The sequence below is a fragment of the Amia ocellicauda genome, chromosome 2, assembly GCF_036373705.1.
Source record: "Amia ocellicauda isolate fAmiCal2 chromosome 2, fAmiCal2.hap1, whole genome shotgun sequence".
Taxonomy (NCBI): domain Eukaryota; kingdom Metazoa; phylum Chordata; class Actinopteri; order Amiiformes; family Amiidae; genus Amia; species Amia ocellicauda.
Window position 1 is genome coordinate 20,769,470 of NC_089851.1, and position 18,582 is coordinate 20,788,051.

Here is an 18,582-nt window from a genome sequence, read left to right on the forward strand (position 1 = left end):
TAATTAGGCCATGTCTTCTGTTGTCACCAAATTGTAGTCATACCCTTAATATTTGTTTGTTCTTTAATGGAAGTTTAGTGTAACCTATAGAATGTTCTTTAAAGTTTAAAGCACATTCTTTAATTCACCTTTTAGGCAAACAATGATGTTTACTCAACAATATTATTCACAGAATAATGTCTTCGGTATGTAAAATCAGAGAAACAGGAACGCTACCCTCCCCTTCTAAAGGAGATAAGATCACAAGAGGTGGCACAAGACCATTCAACACAGCTTTCCTGTCTGAATGGTAATTAGCACGGTCTTCACCCAAGAAACTGCTCTTGAAGGAGCACACACAACCAGTTTTCAGATGGAGCTATTTTTGCTTCATTATCTCCTAATGCAAAACGCAGTGCAACAAGTTCATCTTTTGTATGGGGGAAAGAAAATGATGTAATGAGCCTAAATCTTCCTAAGATTATTTCAAGATTACTTCCCAAGGCAAAATTGAGAAAAACTCACATTCACAATTGATCATGTGTCAGAGCAGTCTGAGATGTAAAATCAACGCTGCTACCATTAACATGATGCAATGACTGTCCTAAAAACTGATATTGAATCAGAACACAAAAGTACCACAAAGGGGGCTAAATGAATGCCCAGCACAATGTGTGTGTCTACTTTCAGGCAGCAGCGATTTCATATCATCAGTAGGTTTAGTCATACACCAAAGCTGGCAGGATAACTCACCATTCACAAGTGACTCATAATGAACTGCCTGTGTTGGATACCTTTAGAGAAATTCTGTTTGTTAGTAAGTGAAGGTGAGGTGTGGGCCCGACCGTAAGATATATATATATATATTGTGCTCCTTTTTAAATAGTAAGGATAGCTGATATGTTGTGAAACAAATGCATATATTCAAATCACTTTCACACATTTCTGTTGGCTCGGATGACTGAGCAGAGCTAGAAACACAGTGTGCTGATTTAAACAGTTAAATAAGGAAATTAAATAAAAGCAAGTGTGCAATTAAGTATAACTTACTGACAAGAGAGCAAAGGAGACATTTTAAGCACGTTTTCAGGAAATGTATGGTCTCGATGTACACAAAACTCAGAAACACATCCAGGAAAGAATGGGTTAATGCGAGTAGAAAAGTAAACCACAGGGGAGAAACATTGCTGGCGAGTGATGGCTGATTACCACTCGCGTGTCTGTAAGTGCTGACCATGGCGATGTCTTACCAGTGTAAATGCTTGCATTGGATGCTGGAATGCCAAACTGAGACTCGATGAACTTGGGAATGAAGGTTATAAAGGCGGTGACGATGGCGCTCTCTGCTGTGTATGACAAGCTGACAAACAGGAATGTCATATTGCTTAAGATCCTGACAGCTGCTCTGGGAAGGTCTACAAAATGACAAGAAAAAAAAAAAAAAAACAGCCATCAATGAGCAGAAGCCAATGACCATGAGGAGATTCCTTAGGTTTGATAGAACAAAACAAAATCAGAGCTGGCTGTGTCAAGTTGACATTAATCATGCAGAGTACAGTCATGGGCACTTTTCTCCTACTGCATAGAGCAGCCTGTTCTCTCCCCCTTTAATCTGCCCTGTACACAAGGCTAAACCAACAGTTACAGACCCACTGTCATTTTGATCTCTAAATAATGCAATTGGCAGTAATTGTAAAAACACATTAACCGTATTCCCTCTCAAGGCAGCAGAAAAACGCCACTGGTTTCAGTGTCTGGAAGAGTTCAAAAGCTGCAGATTCTGTGTGTCATGGCATAGGGAGTCTTGCTTTATTAAACTAAAAGCAGTTCAGTTTGTGTAGTGGTCCCATACAACACATACATTCAAGTGTTCTAATGATTTAATTGCTCTCTGTTGTGCTTTTATAGAAAAAACTAAACAAAAGCATTTATAGTTATCCAAATAGCACATACATTTGACAATACTTTGAGAATACAGTCAGTAGTATTAGCAGTCAAGCACATTTTCTGTCTTGCAGAGACGGTCTTCCTGAACAATCTTGTGGAAAGCACTTCTCTGGAAAGTGACAGCACTGTCCATGAGCCAAAGAGGAATATGGAATATGTTCTTCCGCCATTTAGAAAAATGAACTAAGAGTTGTAGAGACGTATACTGTGGCTATGAAAAAATGCTTCAGGTTTCTGTGGAAAAACCTTAATTTGCATTCACTCACTTCTCACAGTACACTTATCAAGTGTCACTGCATACAGAAGAAAATAAGCTGCTAATTTTTACTAACTAGAAATTCCAAATCCATTATAAAAAAAACATCTGCACTTCTGTGGGAGGGAGGGAAAGATTAAGAGCATATACCAAAAAGTGCTGAGATTAGTAACAGCATCAGACATCTTCATTTTATAATTGTAGTGCCAGAAAAGCTTTAGTTGTTGATTGATATGAACCAGTTCAGCCCGGAAGACCAGTGTAAGAGCTAAAGTGAGTCGCTCTGTAGATTTATAAAATTAAAAATGTATTTAAAAATTAAAATTAAATGTGTGTGATATAGGAAATACATTAGCAATTGCCAAAAAACTATAACAAAGGTTTAAGGCATAACAGTAAACATCATATTACAACATAAAGGTGAGACTGAACTGAAATAAAAGCTGCAGTCAGCAAATATACCTCTAAGTAGGTTGTTAGTAAATTGTTTCCTCATAATCTATCAAAATTCAAGTTTAATTTGCTCCATAATATGAAATCTGACCAATTTGTACAGAATCCATGTGGTGCAAAGGAAGCTTTGAGGACTAATCTCACTACAAAAAAGAGATTAACTTTTAATTTGGTTACTAATTAAGGGGGCTGTGTGCATACTGAATCAGGCTAAAAACTAAATAACAGACATTTAGAAGTATTAATCTAATTCTGCAAGGCAAAATACACAATTTAGGTTAAGAAAGCAATTACTCAATCTTTGTTTTTATATGATCTGTTAAACACAGATTCACTAATCTCATTAAGTGTTAAAATCCAATATGTAGCACCTGTTCATTAAGAGGATATGCTTTTAAAATAAGATCATAATGTGCTCTGTGTCGGAACAGGCAATCGGCTCTTATTGGCCCTTGAGGGGTCACCACAGGGCAGGAGGTCCAACTCCCAGCTCTAAGGAGGGAGAAGAATGAGAATAATCAATTACTGGGAATAAATACACTCCAAACCCCTTATCTTGGACATTACTCTGTTTCCTGGTCAGAGAGTTAATTAAAATACAAATCTGTTAGTTAAATGTATCATGGTACAATTACTGCCTCAGTTAGAGAGTTGGCTACGTCCCAAACAACTCATTACATAAAATGATTTATGATGTAGTCACTGTAATTGTTTGTTTATTAATCCTTAATTAAGCCACTATGACCTTAATGCTTATACTGTTTGTTTTGTTTTAATCTGAAACCGAGATACTGAAATCAGCCCATGGATTCGAGTAATAGCATATCAGCATTTGAGGTTAATGTTCCGCAGTCCGTAACTTGGGCAACATGGCGGCTGAAACTGCATATATAAGGCTATAAAACCCACAGAGGGACACGCCTTTCCTTTGAAATACCTTGTGACATGTTTCATTAGAACTTTTCAGGCAAGAATGTGTATATCAAATTAACACAGTTTATATTATAAAGTAATTGCAATTTTAATACACACTGTGACAAAGCGATTATAAAATAACTACAGTACATGTTTGAAATATTAATAGTAACCGCATACTATGCACATATTCAAAAACATTTCATGATAACAGCCAATAATAATTTGTTCATGATCTACAACTATTTGGAGTACACTGAATAACATTTTTGTACTCTCACATAAAAGCTCATCTAGACAAAGATGGATTAAATCACCAACATTGTAAATAATTTGCCGCATATTCAGTTATTCCCTTATTTATTTATTTTCACATTAATTTGTAAACCTCATCAATAATCAACATAAAAAGCATGTTTTTTATTGTTGTTGTTTTCCAAACACATGCAGAAACACCTCTTTGGAAGATCTTTTCAAAATCAATGACAACTTCATTGAGATGTAATTTGGTTCAAAGTACATTTGAAGCATTTTAAAACTTCCCATTATAGTTAAATCTGTCCCTTAGGTTTCCAGGCAATGCATTACACTGCACAAACTTTCTCAGTTTTCAATTAAAAATGAATTACATTTGTTACAGTTTGGAAGCATATTATTCTAATTTAGAGGTCTACATCAACCAGGTACATCCCTTACAGCACAGTACATAAGAATGATGTTGATTCTCAAAACAATTATTAAAATTCAACTGCACAAAAAGGTAACAGTTTGGAAGTAAGGAAAGAGAAGAATATACAAACTGCATTAATCTGAATGTTCTCCAGAGAGCTCATTAACAGTGAAGAGCTAGACACAAATGTAGTGCAGCCCCTAATTTAAATAAAGATCACAAGACCTTTCCAGTTACAATATACAGGAGAGTTGTCAAGCACAATCCCTTTCTTCTATTCCAGAAATTCCCTGAAATCGAACTGTGAAAACATGCCACAGCAAAATACCTTTTATATCCTTTCCAAAGCCCATGGAGGAGGTGACAGTTTGGCCCTTGCTGTTGGATTTTTCTTTCATGACGTCGTCGTCGCTGGAGATGTCCTCGGAGTTGACTTTCTTTTTCTTCTTCCTTCTGTGTCGGGGGGGGAGCTTCTTGGGGAAGGTGAACATGGGGAATATAACCAGAAGCATGGCGATGGCACAGAGCAAGAATCCACTCCACCTGCAGACACACACACTTCATTACCATCCACATATTGCACCAAGAGCAGTATTGATCATGTGCATCATTGGGAATCCTCGGCAACTTTCCAAGTAGCCCCTAGAAACTCACCAAATAACTAAAAATAACATTGTTACTTGACACAGCAGTATGTTCTATTTATTTGATAAGAAAATGGGATATCAGGTTTTGTTTGTGCTTTTGTTATTTCAGATACTGCACAGACTGGATTGAATCTTGATTGTTCACAGCTCCAGTGTCACCCTAGTGGGAGCTTTGAGCAAACCCACTGTTTACAAGGCGAGACAGGGTTCACCAGCTGAGTCATCGAGATGGAAAGTTGCAACACCCATCTCTGTTGTTGCATCTGTGGATGTGTAGCACTTTGCTTTACCCTCAATATTGCTTTCCACCCACACACATCTAATCCTGCTTGTATTCTGGACCTGAGCCTAGTAAAGCACAATTTCACAGCAGTGTAGCGCATAAACATTTATGTCTCGTCTTACCAGTTGCCAACAAAGCGAGGGTCACTTTGATCAATGTTCACAATGGTTTTTGGATCGACGTAGAAGCCAATCAGAACTCCTCCCAGCAAGTAGCCTGCAGCTGGACCAAGAGCCCCCATCACATACATGATTGCTGAAAAAAGAGCAAACAGCGCTAGTCAAAACTCTGTCACACATTACAATAAACTGATAGATGCTGGGTATTACCACACGATAGATTTCAGTGATATTGATTTATTGGGTTCTTGAAAGTTACATTAGTTGGAGTGACATGAATATATTAGTAAAACTATAATCATAGCATTCACAGGCGCATGAGAATTGTGAATGTTTTGGAAAAAATGCAGTATTAAAGATCATGTAAGCAGGGTCTTCAGAAATTGCAACACTTAGAAATGCCATGTGCTATTCTATCAAATAACAACATGTCATGTAAACACAGGTTTTGGAAAACATATTCTGTAAATGTATCGCACATGAGCAAACAAATTACATTTTGCTCAGCATACTACTGCACTTTGGTCTGTTTACCCAAAAAAATCTGAGAAAAAAGCACAGGATTCACCTTTCCACCACAAAGTCATGTATAAAGCAAATGTTCGCGTGGAGCACTGAAATGATCTGCTTTGATTTTATTTTCCTTTCAGTTAATGTAAGCAAAGACTGAGGTTGTGAACACTTCATAAAAATAACATCAAAAAAAGGTTCAAAGCTAAGATACAGGACATTGTAACAGGTGTGTTTCTATGGATGTGTTCATGCCTTCTGCTCAGTCTTCGTATGCACAGAAGCACAAAGATAATCTCTAATCTCTCAACTGAGGGAGAACATTTCTCCAGGCGTATGTTATAAAAAAAAAAAACAGGACAAAAGGATAAGTTTTATGCCATTTGTGTTGCAACAGTGAAAGATGCCAAGCTTAAAGTGATCTCTAAATCAAATTACCATTCTCCTCCCCAGTCACCTGCAGCACACACTGTTCACAGTTTCCTTGTTGCTTTATGTGCACGATTCCCTGTTTTTTGCAGTGCAGCAAAACATCCATAATTCTAACCCTTGTGTCACAACGGATTTAGCTTGCTCTGCCAGCTTACAGTTTAAGAAATCCATTATTCAAGGTTAACCTGCCTGTTTTGTGTTGAGACAGGATACCGGTGGCGTAAATGTGAACTTAAAATTTAAAAGAAAAAAACATTCCTATTTCTATTTGCAGGAATGGTGACCAACAAAAACAAGCAACGATATAAAGAGTCAATGCATTTATAAATGTTTAAGGAAAAAGAAAATTGCCCCTTTGCAGGATCCGCCGATGTCTCCGGTTTAAATCGAGACTGATGAGTCACACACAATAGCCCATCAGATGCTATTCACTGCAATACCTACAGTATGTGGAGAGACAGACTGATTCTTTGGGGCCATCAATTATGTGTTCATGTCAAGACTCGGTCTCGCTGTACTTGGTGTTCTTAGTTTAGAAACCACTCACTTTTCACAACTAAAATTAGAACAAATCTGCTGAAGCATAACACAGTGTCTGAGGAACTCTGAAATAGCTGTCTTTTTTCAGCATATTAGACTTCTACAATGAAAACTACTTCATCGTGAAACATGGGTTCTACCTACGCTGCATGTGTACTTTAGTCAGTAACCAAAAGTCCATAGACAGAGTTAGAAAATAAAGATAGCAGTGCTGATATCAGTTCAGTATAATGAAAAAACATGCTTCTGTGCCACTGAACAACAACATGTAAAGGCCACACTTGACACTTGCAGTCAGATCAGCTCTGCAGCAGCTCCTCCATAATTAACTAGTGGGGGGTTTGTTTTACAATTCAAATTGTCTCCGAGCAAGTCTGGTTAAAAAAACAAAGCAAAAAAAAAAGGAAGGGAAAATGCCAGTAAACAAATCCTCTTATCACCCCAGCACAGTAGCACTGTTCACACAACGGGAAGCAACACTTGCCTAAGGACTATTACCTGAAGCGATAGCTGCTATTACAATGAAGCATATCATAACATGCCATTCTAAAAAGAGCTGAATTAAATAAGTATTTTTCTAAAGAGAATAACCCTAATTTCTACCCTATGCTTGTCAAAAAAAAAAAAAAAAAATCAATACAGCTATACAAGTTAGTAGATAAGCTATGGCCATCTGGCTTGCTGTGTGAAAATGGTCTTTGAACACCTAAAGCGAATATCTGAAAAATCTTTCAATAAACTCTCTCTTCACATGTTGACCTTCTCCTGACACAGCACACTGGGCTCTGAGATGGTAAGCGAGACGACACATAGATAACTGAATCTGCTCCACTCTGTGCCGCATACATACAAGTGCTCAAGAGACAGCCGAATGGAAGTGGTGCACATCATCCCTTTTCTGGGATCAAAGTGAAACCCCAGGGGATGAGTATTTGGACACACTAAAGAGCTCTGTGTGCATTAGGACTGTGCATTGCATCTGAGCACCAGCAGAACCTGTTAAAATAAAGACCTACAAACAGCTTTTAAATGTTGCCATGTATCTGGTTAGTCTTCCACTGGCAAAGACTACACCAAACGACTGTAGTTTGCTCTCGCAGTTAAAGACCCTGCTTGAAAGAGGGCTGCTATCTCCAAGAAAACAGTTTCAAATTCAGTCGCAGTCACTGGAGATGACAGGGACAAATAAGCATTGTTTATATCAAAACCAGCATACATCATGTGAGGAAAGCTACCGGAAACACTTCATTTTAATAAGAGCAATGTGGCTGGCGAAGGTCCATGTTATAAACAAGCATCTACCCGTGGGCAGCAGTGCATTCATAGAGGACATAAAACTCCTTTAGAGCTCCATGCTTGGATACGGTCCAGTAACATAAATACATTGAAGGACAGAAGGAGAAATTAAAGGAAATACAGGCCAGACATCATATTAGCTAATCAGATTCAGCCCTCATTAATTTCAAGTATATAATGAGAATGAATCAAAACTTTCTCAAAAGGGAGAGTGTCTCACATGAGAATGTCCCTTACTGGAAGATATAGTGACTGAAGAGGAAAAACAAAGAACAATGATACTTATCACATTCAGCGATTTGGTACGCACTGTCGTTTTCTTTTAAATATATATTTTTAGTATTTAGTAATTTTTCTTATATGTGCTATCCTTGAATTGTGATATAACATAATTTGAACTAAAAAAACAAGGCCGAGAAAAATAGTTTATTACACAGCCACAATTTGCTACAATTGTTACGCTAATTGTCTGTAATTTCAGATGTCATAATTCACATCCTGGCAAGTTCTTAAAATAAAATCTGGCTCCCTTTCATGATGGTGTTTGTGGACAAAAGAACTTCATTTGAGTGTTGCAGAAGTTTCCTCTCAGCCAGACCTGGAAAACCCGATCTTTTTTTTTCCGGGTTTCCTGGGTACAAACAAGCTTTAATGTGATCTGAGGTGTGAAAGTAATTTACTGTCAGTCCTTGATATACAAAATGACAGGTCTGCTAAATGTTATGTATATTGAGTACTTAACAGAGAATATGGAAGCCCATTATGCATTTGATTTATACACATTAACATAAGCTAAATGTTTATGTTGTAACACAAGATAAACATCAGGTCTACAAAATAATGTTCATAATACTTTAAAATTCATTCTCAACATGAACTTATAATGTCAACTGTGTCTGCACGCAAATGCAATTACTCTAAACTACACTATTTTGTGGATAAACAGTTGAAACAGCTGTATATTATTTGGCTAGACATCCATGTTCACACATTTTGGGACCTGTGTGGACAAGCAGGCATAAAATAAACAAAATGTACTGCAGAAAAAAAATTTTTATATACATATTCATTTATAAATCATAGCCTCTAGGAATGTCAGACAGGTATTTGAAAATGATTTCTGAAGGTGCTCCCATACACATTTAATAAAATCTGCCAAAAAAAATAATAATTCAGTGGCTTGACAGAAAAGGGCCCAAGCTGACATCACGTGCACACAAAGAAACTCTTCCGCACATCAGCCCATGTCTTTCACTGCACTCTCTTTTCTTGACAATTCAAATGAAAATGAACGATTCTTTCTTTGTTCCCTGTGCAAAATACATAAAAAGACAACGTAATTACAGCAGGATGGAAGGCATCAAGGTTCATGAAAAAATAAAGAAAGGAATCTGCTGCGAGCCACGCTCCACTCACCGGCCTTGTATCAGCTCTGTTAATAAGCATGTGACAGATTTAGAAACTAAAATGTCAGTGTAGATGCAGTCATCACACACTTTAATTCACATGGCTTGGTAAAAACAAGAGCATGCAGCTGGTGTGGAGAAAATATTATGTGCTTTATTAGAAAAAGAGCGCACTGGCTCGTTCACTTTCAGCAGCTGCTGCGTTTCCGTTTAACCGAGTAATAAACCTAATTGCAGGGCTGCATTAACCCACAAGCTTTGTGGTTAGAAAACTAACCCTCAGTCTAACAGGAACAGAATGAAGTCTGATCACACCTGACAGGTACAGTACAGTACTAGAAATTCTAGCTTTCCCAACTTATCAAGAATTTTAAAGAGACAAAAATACTTATTCTGCAGCAGGTGTAGTTACAGAGGCCAACTGTAAATTTTACACTAAAACATAGTCAAAGATTCCACTCTGGGCCTGAAATCCTCATCTTCTGACAGCTTTACAATATCAATCAAATTCAACACTTTCTTTACACAGATTAATTTAATGTTTACCACTTCTGGCCTGTTTACTAGAAAGACCAAACTATGTGGAGATGACTGTGCTACAATCGCCTGCCATCCTGTGTTGAATTTGCCTATATTTGCTACAGGATAGATGTTCTTGTTCTTCTGAGTGCACCTTTTCTCTCCAGCTGTGTTGTATGGGATGTTTTTGGGGTCAGATCACCCAAATCCACCTTTAATTTTTGTAGATTACACCATCACTTGCAATAAGACTAGGAGCTGCTGTGTACTTCCTCTGTACCTTTGTTTAAATTACAGCTCTAACTGGGAGCTATATCAGCCAGATACATTCCCTTTTTAAAGCTGGGTGATGTAAACATTTAACACTAAAAAAATATGGGGTGGGAAAATAGCTTGTCGACCTATCAATGTGCTTTCCCTTACAGCCCAAGAACATGCAATGGAGTGCTCACGGAGAATAGCTTGACTTTTGGGAAAACGCAAAAAGCCATTTACTGACGCAGAGATGGTTAAAGAATGCATGAGTGAAGTTGCCGAGACCTAGCCTGATGGTAAACAAAAAGATGAGCTTAAGGAAAAGATAAAACTGTCAGACTCCACAGCAATGAGAAGACCTGAAATATTAGCTAAAAATTAAAACTTGATGAGGCCCTTCAGAATGCACCATGCTTTTCCTTCATTGTTGATGAATCAACAGATAGCACAAATAATGCCCAGCTTCTGGTATTTGTGAGATTTGATGACAAAACAAAGAAGGAATTCTGTGAGGACTATTGAGGAGAGGACGTACACGAGCCCAACAAAGGGATGCTGACAAAAAGGGGTATAGATCTGAAGTCAGTGGTCTCCATCACCACAGATGAAGCTCCAGTCATGACAGGAAGAGGACTGGTTGCACGTTTGAAAAAGGACAACCCTGTCCAGACATCTTACCACTGCATCATCTACCAAACTGTCCTGTGTGCCAGTCTGGGTGGCACGGTCTGCTAAGTTTTGACAGAGATCAATGCCAACCATGATGACTTATTACTGCACAACAATGTGAGGTTACTACTTACTACTGAGGTGTACTTACTACTACAAGGTAAAATGCACATTTTAACAGTCAAAATAAATAAGTTGTGTGTAATTCATTAAAATGTACCTGATTGGTCTCATTTAATGGATTTAATAGTTGATCTAAAAAACAGAGTGCCGATAAATGATGATATCCATACGGACCCAAATGTGTGACTGTACCTTCTAAAACTGTATTTGAATACCCCTGGTCTATAGTACCACACATATGAATCATATTGTAATGCCTTTTCCATTGGCACAGTGTTGCGCGGTGGGGGGTGCTGCCTGGCATTAGCATATTGGGGACAGGTTTACTGTATGCCAGGAGTATCCCCCAAATATGGACAAATGGTGGACGCAATGGACAATGGGAAGAGGAGCGCCATTGTAAATAGTCCAAGGCTACAATAAATGAGCAGGTCCTGTTTATACCAAGGTGTGCTGGGAACCCCCCACAATTTAAACTGTTACAGTATTACTTATTCTTCAATTACATTAACACCATTCACTATCCTTTTTGATTTAATTACTTGTACAGTGAAAGCTATTTAAACTATCAAGTTTGAACAACCAAAGAAAATAGGCAGACAGGGCCTGTAAACAATTAAAATAAAGGGGCAGTTCTATCAAACAGATATTTTTAGGACCACTGCTTGTCCTCGTCAAAATGAAAAATATGTGGAGTTCTCTTCACAAATGTTCAATATAATATTGTCATGTCTTCTCCAGAGAAGCATGAGAATCATGTTATACTAAAATCAATCCAAAAGATACATTCACTGTGCCTACTTACATTTGTGTAAGTAGCCATCTGCTACCCAGGGGAAAGTCATTGACTCGTTCTACCACCAATAACATTTTGTGCTCAGCTCAAAACCAAGAGGTGATATAAAATAGCAGTTAGATTATTTTCAGAGGCACCACAGATAAAGTAGCTAAATGAGATTCAGAAAAGAAAAATGACAGTCCAACTGGAGCAGATGCTAAGGTGTCCCTAATAAAGTGGATCCAGCAAAGGCCCACTGCAACGACAAATTTTATTTATGTACTGTGTATGTTATGTGATGAGAGATGGGCAGCAAAAAAACTTGTGGGAGACACAGAGGGAGAGACACAATGAAACGTGGAATGACTGCATTGTCATGGCAACTTGCTGACACAGCAGTGTCTTCTTACAAGTTCGAACCTTATATCTTTCCCACAGAGCATCACAAGCTTTTCAGCCTGAACTGCAGTGCTGTGGACTATGCACGCCCGCTGTCTGTCGACTCACAACACAAAGCTCACAATCTGTCAGCTTCCAACACATCAAACACAGAGGAAGCATGCCTGCTATCTTTTGTTTCTTAGATATATTAAATAAATGCTACAGCAAGCAGGACTCTTTTATTCGGCTCACAGGCCGGTGAAATTAACAGATCATACTAATTATATTTTCAGACATGCTTTAGTTTGTTATATATAGATGCTCGTGTTGCATATTGTCACTGAGGTTAATTATCCTCCACATATCCCTGTTATTAAATTGCTGAATCAATATCCTTAATTATATGGTCTGCATTATTATTGTCTGTTGTTTTTCTTACTTCTCTTTCCCATGCCAGGTATTGGAGTATTAGTAATGGTGTGGGGTGAAAATCTCCCTGGCTAATTGTGAGTTACTATAGGAGTCAGAGAACAATGCTTAGCTAATTAGTATCAGAGCATTTGCCCAGTACAGAAAGGCTTACAATAGCTGACTGTCTGGGAAAACACTTACATGTGGTGGAGTTATTCCTAATATTTTCAGTGACGTGTGAAAAAGTCTCATGAACTCCTCAGCTCATTAATCAACTGAGAATTATCCGGTTTACCGATCAAATTCATAAACAGTTGAAAATACAGAATGCACAGGGGGCAGCTAAATGCATAGGGAATAACCCTTCAATTAAAAAACAATGCACAGAGAAGTGCTCTTTTATAAGCATGCTGTCAACACACTATTTAAATCTTTGCAATGTAACCTGTACTTACCCTCTGAATACAAAAGGATTGGAGTTTACAGACTAGTTTTACAGTTTACAGTTATTCAGCGAGAGCGTGAGCCCTGCGCAGCTGCTGTGATTCATCAGAGAACCCTTCACCCTGATTGCTATTGGTGGCGGCAGCAAAAGAACAAGACAAATGCAGCACCGTAGCCAAACTGCTGAAGAAAAATGTCAATATTACATGGACTGGCCACGGTAGTAATAGCAATGACAATAATAATAAGTCACTGAGTCAACTCTTACAAAGAACAGTATTCAAAGTAAAGGCTTAAAGAAAGTAACACAAGGCCGTCGGACTCTTGCTTAGGGTAACATCCAGGCAGTTACTGGCTGCTCCAGAGTTTGTGTGATCAACAGCAAATCACCCAAGTAATAGGCCATTTACTCTAGGATTACCTAGTCTTATCAAGTTACAGTTATAAAGCTTGACATTTTGTGATGTGAATATAAAAAAAATAAAAAATAATCACACCATCGCTTACCCGAAGAAGTAAATACCATGCCATTCCTAGTTCTGGCCCAGTAAATAATGCCAATCTTCAACCCTTCCGATAAGAATGAAAACGTATGAAAAGATAAGAAACAGGCCACTGCAGTCTGACATCCAGGATTAATAATTCAGAAACACACTGAGGACGTCTCTGAGGAATCCCTTCCAGTAATGAAATGATTACTCTCGGTCAGCTGGCTCCAGTGGTTGACATCTCCTACTCCTCCTCAAGTCCCAAACTAAGACTGTTTACTGGCAAAGAAGTAATGAAAAATCAATGGCACTCAGAGGTGAAAACAATATGACATTTTAGTGCCACTTTTGGGAAATGCAACACTTCTTAACCTGCTTGAAAGACTACAGAGTTCAAGATTGAGTCAAGTCTTTTATTTCTTTTTCTTTCTTTCTTTCTTAAACTTCAGCAATTTTTCCCCCAGAAATATCAAACGCAAGAGGATAGTTTCACTTTACAAAACAGAATTCCCTCTTTAAATGTTTCTGCATGGACAGCACTAGGTCCTGTGGGCTTCGTCTTTGTCCCCAGAGAAGCACGCTCCAGCTCTCTCCAGCTCTAGAGGGAATATTTATGCGATGTGGAGGTCCAATAGCTTCTGTGTTCCTCCCAAAAAAAAATTAAACATGAAACGTGTCTAATTACATGAAAAAAAATATCTATGAGAGGATAACATTAAATACAAAACACATTCATAATTAGGCTAGTTTCCTTTAGAACAATCCGTTTTCTTCATTGACGAATACTCTGCCCTCCCCACCCCTAAGAGTGCCTCTGAGGACATTTTCCTCCAGCCTGACCCACTTGTTCGCCCTTGTTTGTCCCTCCATTGTGTCTCACAGTGATGGATGGCATTTCCTCAGCCATCTCCGCTCTGTGAGGCCTGAGGGAATGTACACTTCATTCTCCAGGTTCTCCATAGTTGTCACTCGGCATCTTCATGATTAGATGTACGCGACGGGCAACTCTGCATGCAGACGTGACAGAGCTCACCAATAGTAAGAGAGCTTGTTCTTCCAGCTGAAATAAAAACAGCCCCTTTGCTTGAATACCTTACATAGAACATAAGAAAGTTTATGAATGAGAGGAAGCCATTCGACCCATCTTGCTTGTTTGGTTTCCATTAATAACGAAGTGATCCAAGGATCTACTTTGATAATGTGCAAACTTATGATTTCAATTTAGGAATCAATTCAGGGATGCCCATTTTCAGGTGTTGTTCTAGTGCCTGAAATACCACTGCGTGAAATTTCTACGAAGCGTGTTCCTTACACCATGTAACAAGCTACACTGACAGAGGAGGAGACAAGAATTCTTCATTTTTACCAGTCTGGCTGGTAGGGATTGACCATGGGTGGATAGAAACTGTTTGTGGGAACAGAATGACTTTTGGGATGGTTTTAAAATGCCATTCATCTATATTAGTATTCAGAATTAAACACTGCCCATTATTTCACCATGGATCAATGACAAAACACTTTGTGGATGCAGGTTTTGCTAAGCTGCTGAAACCCAAACAATTCCGAAGCATGCAATATTAATGGTTGCTGCAGTTCCTGTTATGAAAGTGTCCCAAAGCTCAAAAATGATCATCAAATATTAAAGAAAAAGAGTGGAAAAAAAGTGGAGGATTCCCACAGATAACAGGCATCGTTTCTAATGTTTAAAAAAATAGTTTGCCATTGATCATGTTTTTCTAGTCTTCATAACAATTTAGCCATCACTCATACATATCTGAGGAAATACTCGTGTGTGAGCGAGAGCAGCAATGTCAGTGCAGAGCTCATTTCACGTGAAGCTAAAACGTGCATACACGTGGAGAAAGAAAAGCTAGCAAGGAAGCTGTCCGTTAAAAACAAACACCTCCCCAGAGAGGGACAGAGTGAATCCCTTTCACAGGTGAGCTTTAAGAGCAGAATGTAGAATTAACTTATAATAAGTCAATAAATACAATTCACTAATAAAGATAAAAATAGCGTGGGCAACCATACATAAATAGGTTACTGTATTTATGAACCAGGCAGGAGCCTCCTGAATTTTTATAGTACCTGCTTAACACAGAGAGAAAAACATATAGCCTGTATGAAACACAATGTTTCACTAATGGAATCTTTCTTTTCTGTGCATAAAAAACATTTTCAGCAAAAGGTTGTATATGGGTGCCTCTGCATTTGTAATGTTCAGTTTATTTTCAGGGGTTACCAGGGTCTTTTTTATGGAAATGCCTGAAGATACAGAAGAGAGTAAATATGAATTTGCCAATACATAGATGCCTACGGGAAACTAAAAAACATAAATAAGTAAGTCAGTGTTTATAACATCCACCTGCTAAATATATTCAGTTATATGACCTGTGAAACAAAAATGCCAAGAAGAGCACCCACTTATATTTAAATAGATCTATATTTATAAGAAACTGTAAAAGGACATTTACAGTTTATCTGAAAAACTCCACTATGGGAATCTTGTGAAGCGGTTTCTCTCCACTCCGAGAAGAAAGAGGGCACAGATGGTAAGCAGTAAGTTGCAGAGGTGTAAAATGCTGTGAAGTCTAAATACGTTTACTGGAGGGCATTGCATTGCTGTCCTCTGGTGCACCTCACTAATAAACTCCCTCTCTTCAGGCATCTATAGAAACTTGCATTGTACTATAAATCTCTTAAATATACCCAGTTTCTCTGTCGGTTTATATTATTTACATGGAATATTCTAAGTTTAATCCTGGTCCATTGTCAGTTCAAGGTAACTGCAAGACCTGTTATTTCCAAACGAAATTAAATTTGAGAATAATTAGATCCATCAGCAATGTGATGCAATTAAAGCACCACATTTATTAAATCTTTAATGTCAGCTAGTTGAAGCGTCATATACAACACATTGAGGGAAGCAGAATGTTCCCAAAAAACTTTTCAATAATAGTATAGTTTAGAACACAAGTAGCAGCGTACCTAGAATACCTTGCAATAAATGTTACCTGAACCAGGTAGATTCTTGGTGAACCTACACCCTTTACCAACAATACAGCCTAGAATGTGAACCTGAAGAGATGCAAAAAAATTGAAGCAGAAAAGCTTTACAGGAAGAAATAATTTGAATTGCATTTTTTTTTTTTTTTTTACATTTTCTCTGTTATAGTCACTAATGTAGCACTACCACTCAAAATATGAAGAATGATTTACTGTACTCTCCACTGTCTATAAATATAAATCCCTTTTCAAATGGTTCAGACAATTAATTCACTCCACCTTTCATATTCATTCAGTAAATGCATTTGTTTGATATGTCTTCAAAATTCTTCTGTCAGAATCTAGAGATTATTTTTTTTGGCTATGTCAATGTTCCTTATAAAAGAGGAATACTAATATATATGTTTTGTTTCAGAATAACATGTAATGAATCATTATTCACATAAGACCCATGATGTAGAGAGTGAATATTCTGTTTGAGAACAGTTGCTAAAAAGCGAAGAATCAATGCAGAGAAATCCTTCCAGCACCATATAGATGAATGTCCGAGTGCAGGTTGTACACCTAGCTTTCTACCAATTAAACCAACAGAACTTGTTCACTAAATTCACTAAGCGTGCAGTTGGTAAACTCTCAACCTTACAATGAAAACTGATTGTCGTTGCCTTAACCTTACCATCAAGGCTGTTGCTAGAAAACTAGGGCAAAGAGGAGGAACAAATGGAATTCGGCTGCTTCCCTTATCAGTTCATTTGGTCCGCCGGCCTGTATATCAGCAGACAGGGTGAAAGGATAACCGAGATAACTGGCAATGGTATTTGAATGTTGTCATGTCTGAAGTCACTGGTGCACTTGCGCTCTGTGTCTTTAGTGATTAAAGAACCCTTCAATGGAAGTGTGTGAAAACGAGCTCAAGTGACTCCAGACCAATTCCAAGTGGACAGGCACTGTATTGACTGTGATAAATAATGCAGTCATTCTCAGACAATTAAAATGCCACTTTCACATACATTACGGTACAGCTTATTTTGTCCATCTTCTCAACTGTCGGAAACACAGAACTCGCTCCAAGGCATATTTCATTCAGGTCTGTTCAAATTAAAATACACTGAGAATTTAGCTGCCAACATCTGAGTCTGCTTTCAGAAATGGATATAGTTTTCAGATTCCTTTTGGTTTTAACTGTAAAGAAATTGAAGTAAGTATTCAACAAAAATAATGATGATGCCAAGATATCTACAGGGAAGAATAGGCTAGGATTGTTTTTCCTTTATTATTCTGCCAGGCAGATTAAACAAATACTAGGTGCATCCCAACACGTTTCATTTATCCAGCACCGAGAAAGGCGACATCAGTACTTCACTATCCAAAGGACCAATGTGGACATGAAAAGTGATTTCCCTGCATCACTATATTACTACAGCTAGAACGTGTTGACAACCACTATAGTTTCTACTGAAACTAAACAGTAGATGAGGGTTTGTTTAAGGCAATTCTTGAAGCCAGTCTTAGCCAGAATGAAAGGAAGGTAAGGCAGCCTAGATATTATATGATTTGAAAGACAGTTTAGTAGAATGAATGTGCAAAAGGCTTGGCCTAATAAAAACGCTACATTTTGAAATTTAGCTATGGGGTCACCTTACCATTCAGTGATTAATTTATGTTCCTATTTCCACAGTATTAACTATTCAAGTATAGATTATTTTTTGCATAATGTTCTGCTGATACTTGTTGATTGATCCACAGCAAATTATTTTAAAATGTATGACACAGTGGAACTCAGAAACCAGAAAGCTACTGATCCCCAAGTGAGTGAGTTAAAGCTGAACATGCACCTCAACCAACCAAAACACAGACTGCGTTTCGGACACAAATCTCACCCCTTGCCCTAATGAGTCAGAAGTGCATTCAAATATTAAGATTCAGAATAAGCCTGGTAATCTGACCTGGCACGACCTTCAGGGAGTCCCCTTTCACACTGCCGGCGCTGCTGTCAGGACGCCAAAATGCGACTGCTTTGATCAAAGCATTACAGTGCTCGTTAACAGGCTTAGG

The 18,582-nt window shown here is 38.0% G+C and overlaps 1 protein-coding gene across 3 annotated transcripts in view; it reads right to left on the reverse strand.

The window, feature by feature from the left end:
• Positions 1 to 18,582, reverse strand: part of slco5a1 (solute carrier organic anion transporter family member 5A1) — a 39,694-nt gene that overhangs the window by 9,046 nt on the left and 12,066 nt on the right. For all 3 annotated transcript variants that reach the window (XM_066720908.1, XM_066720925.1, XM_066720917.1), the window contains 3 exons: positions 5,273 to 5,405; positions 4,549 to 4,763; positions 1,230 to 1,394 (listed from right to left, as the gene is read on the reverse strand). In XM_066720908.1, the coding sequence (XP_066577005.1) occupies positions 1,230 to 1,394; positions 4,549 to 4,763; positions 5,273 to 5,405 (513 nt within the window). The remainder of the gene's footprint in view (positions 1 to 1,229; positions 1,395 to 4,548; positions 4,764 to 5,272; positions 5,406 to 18,582) is intronic.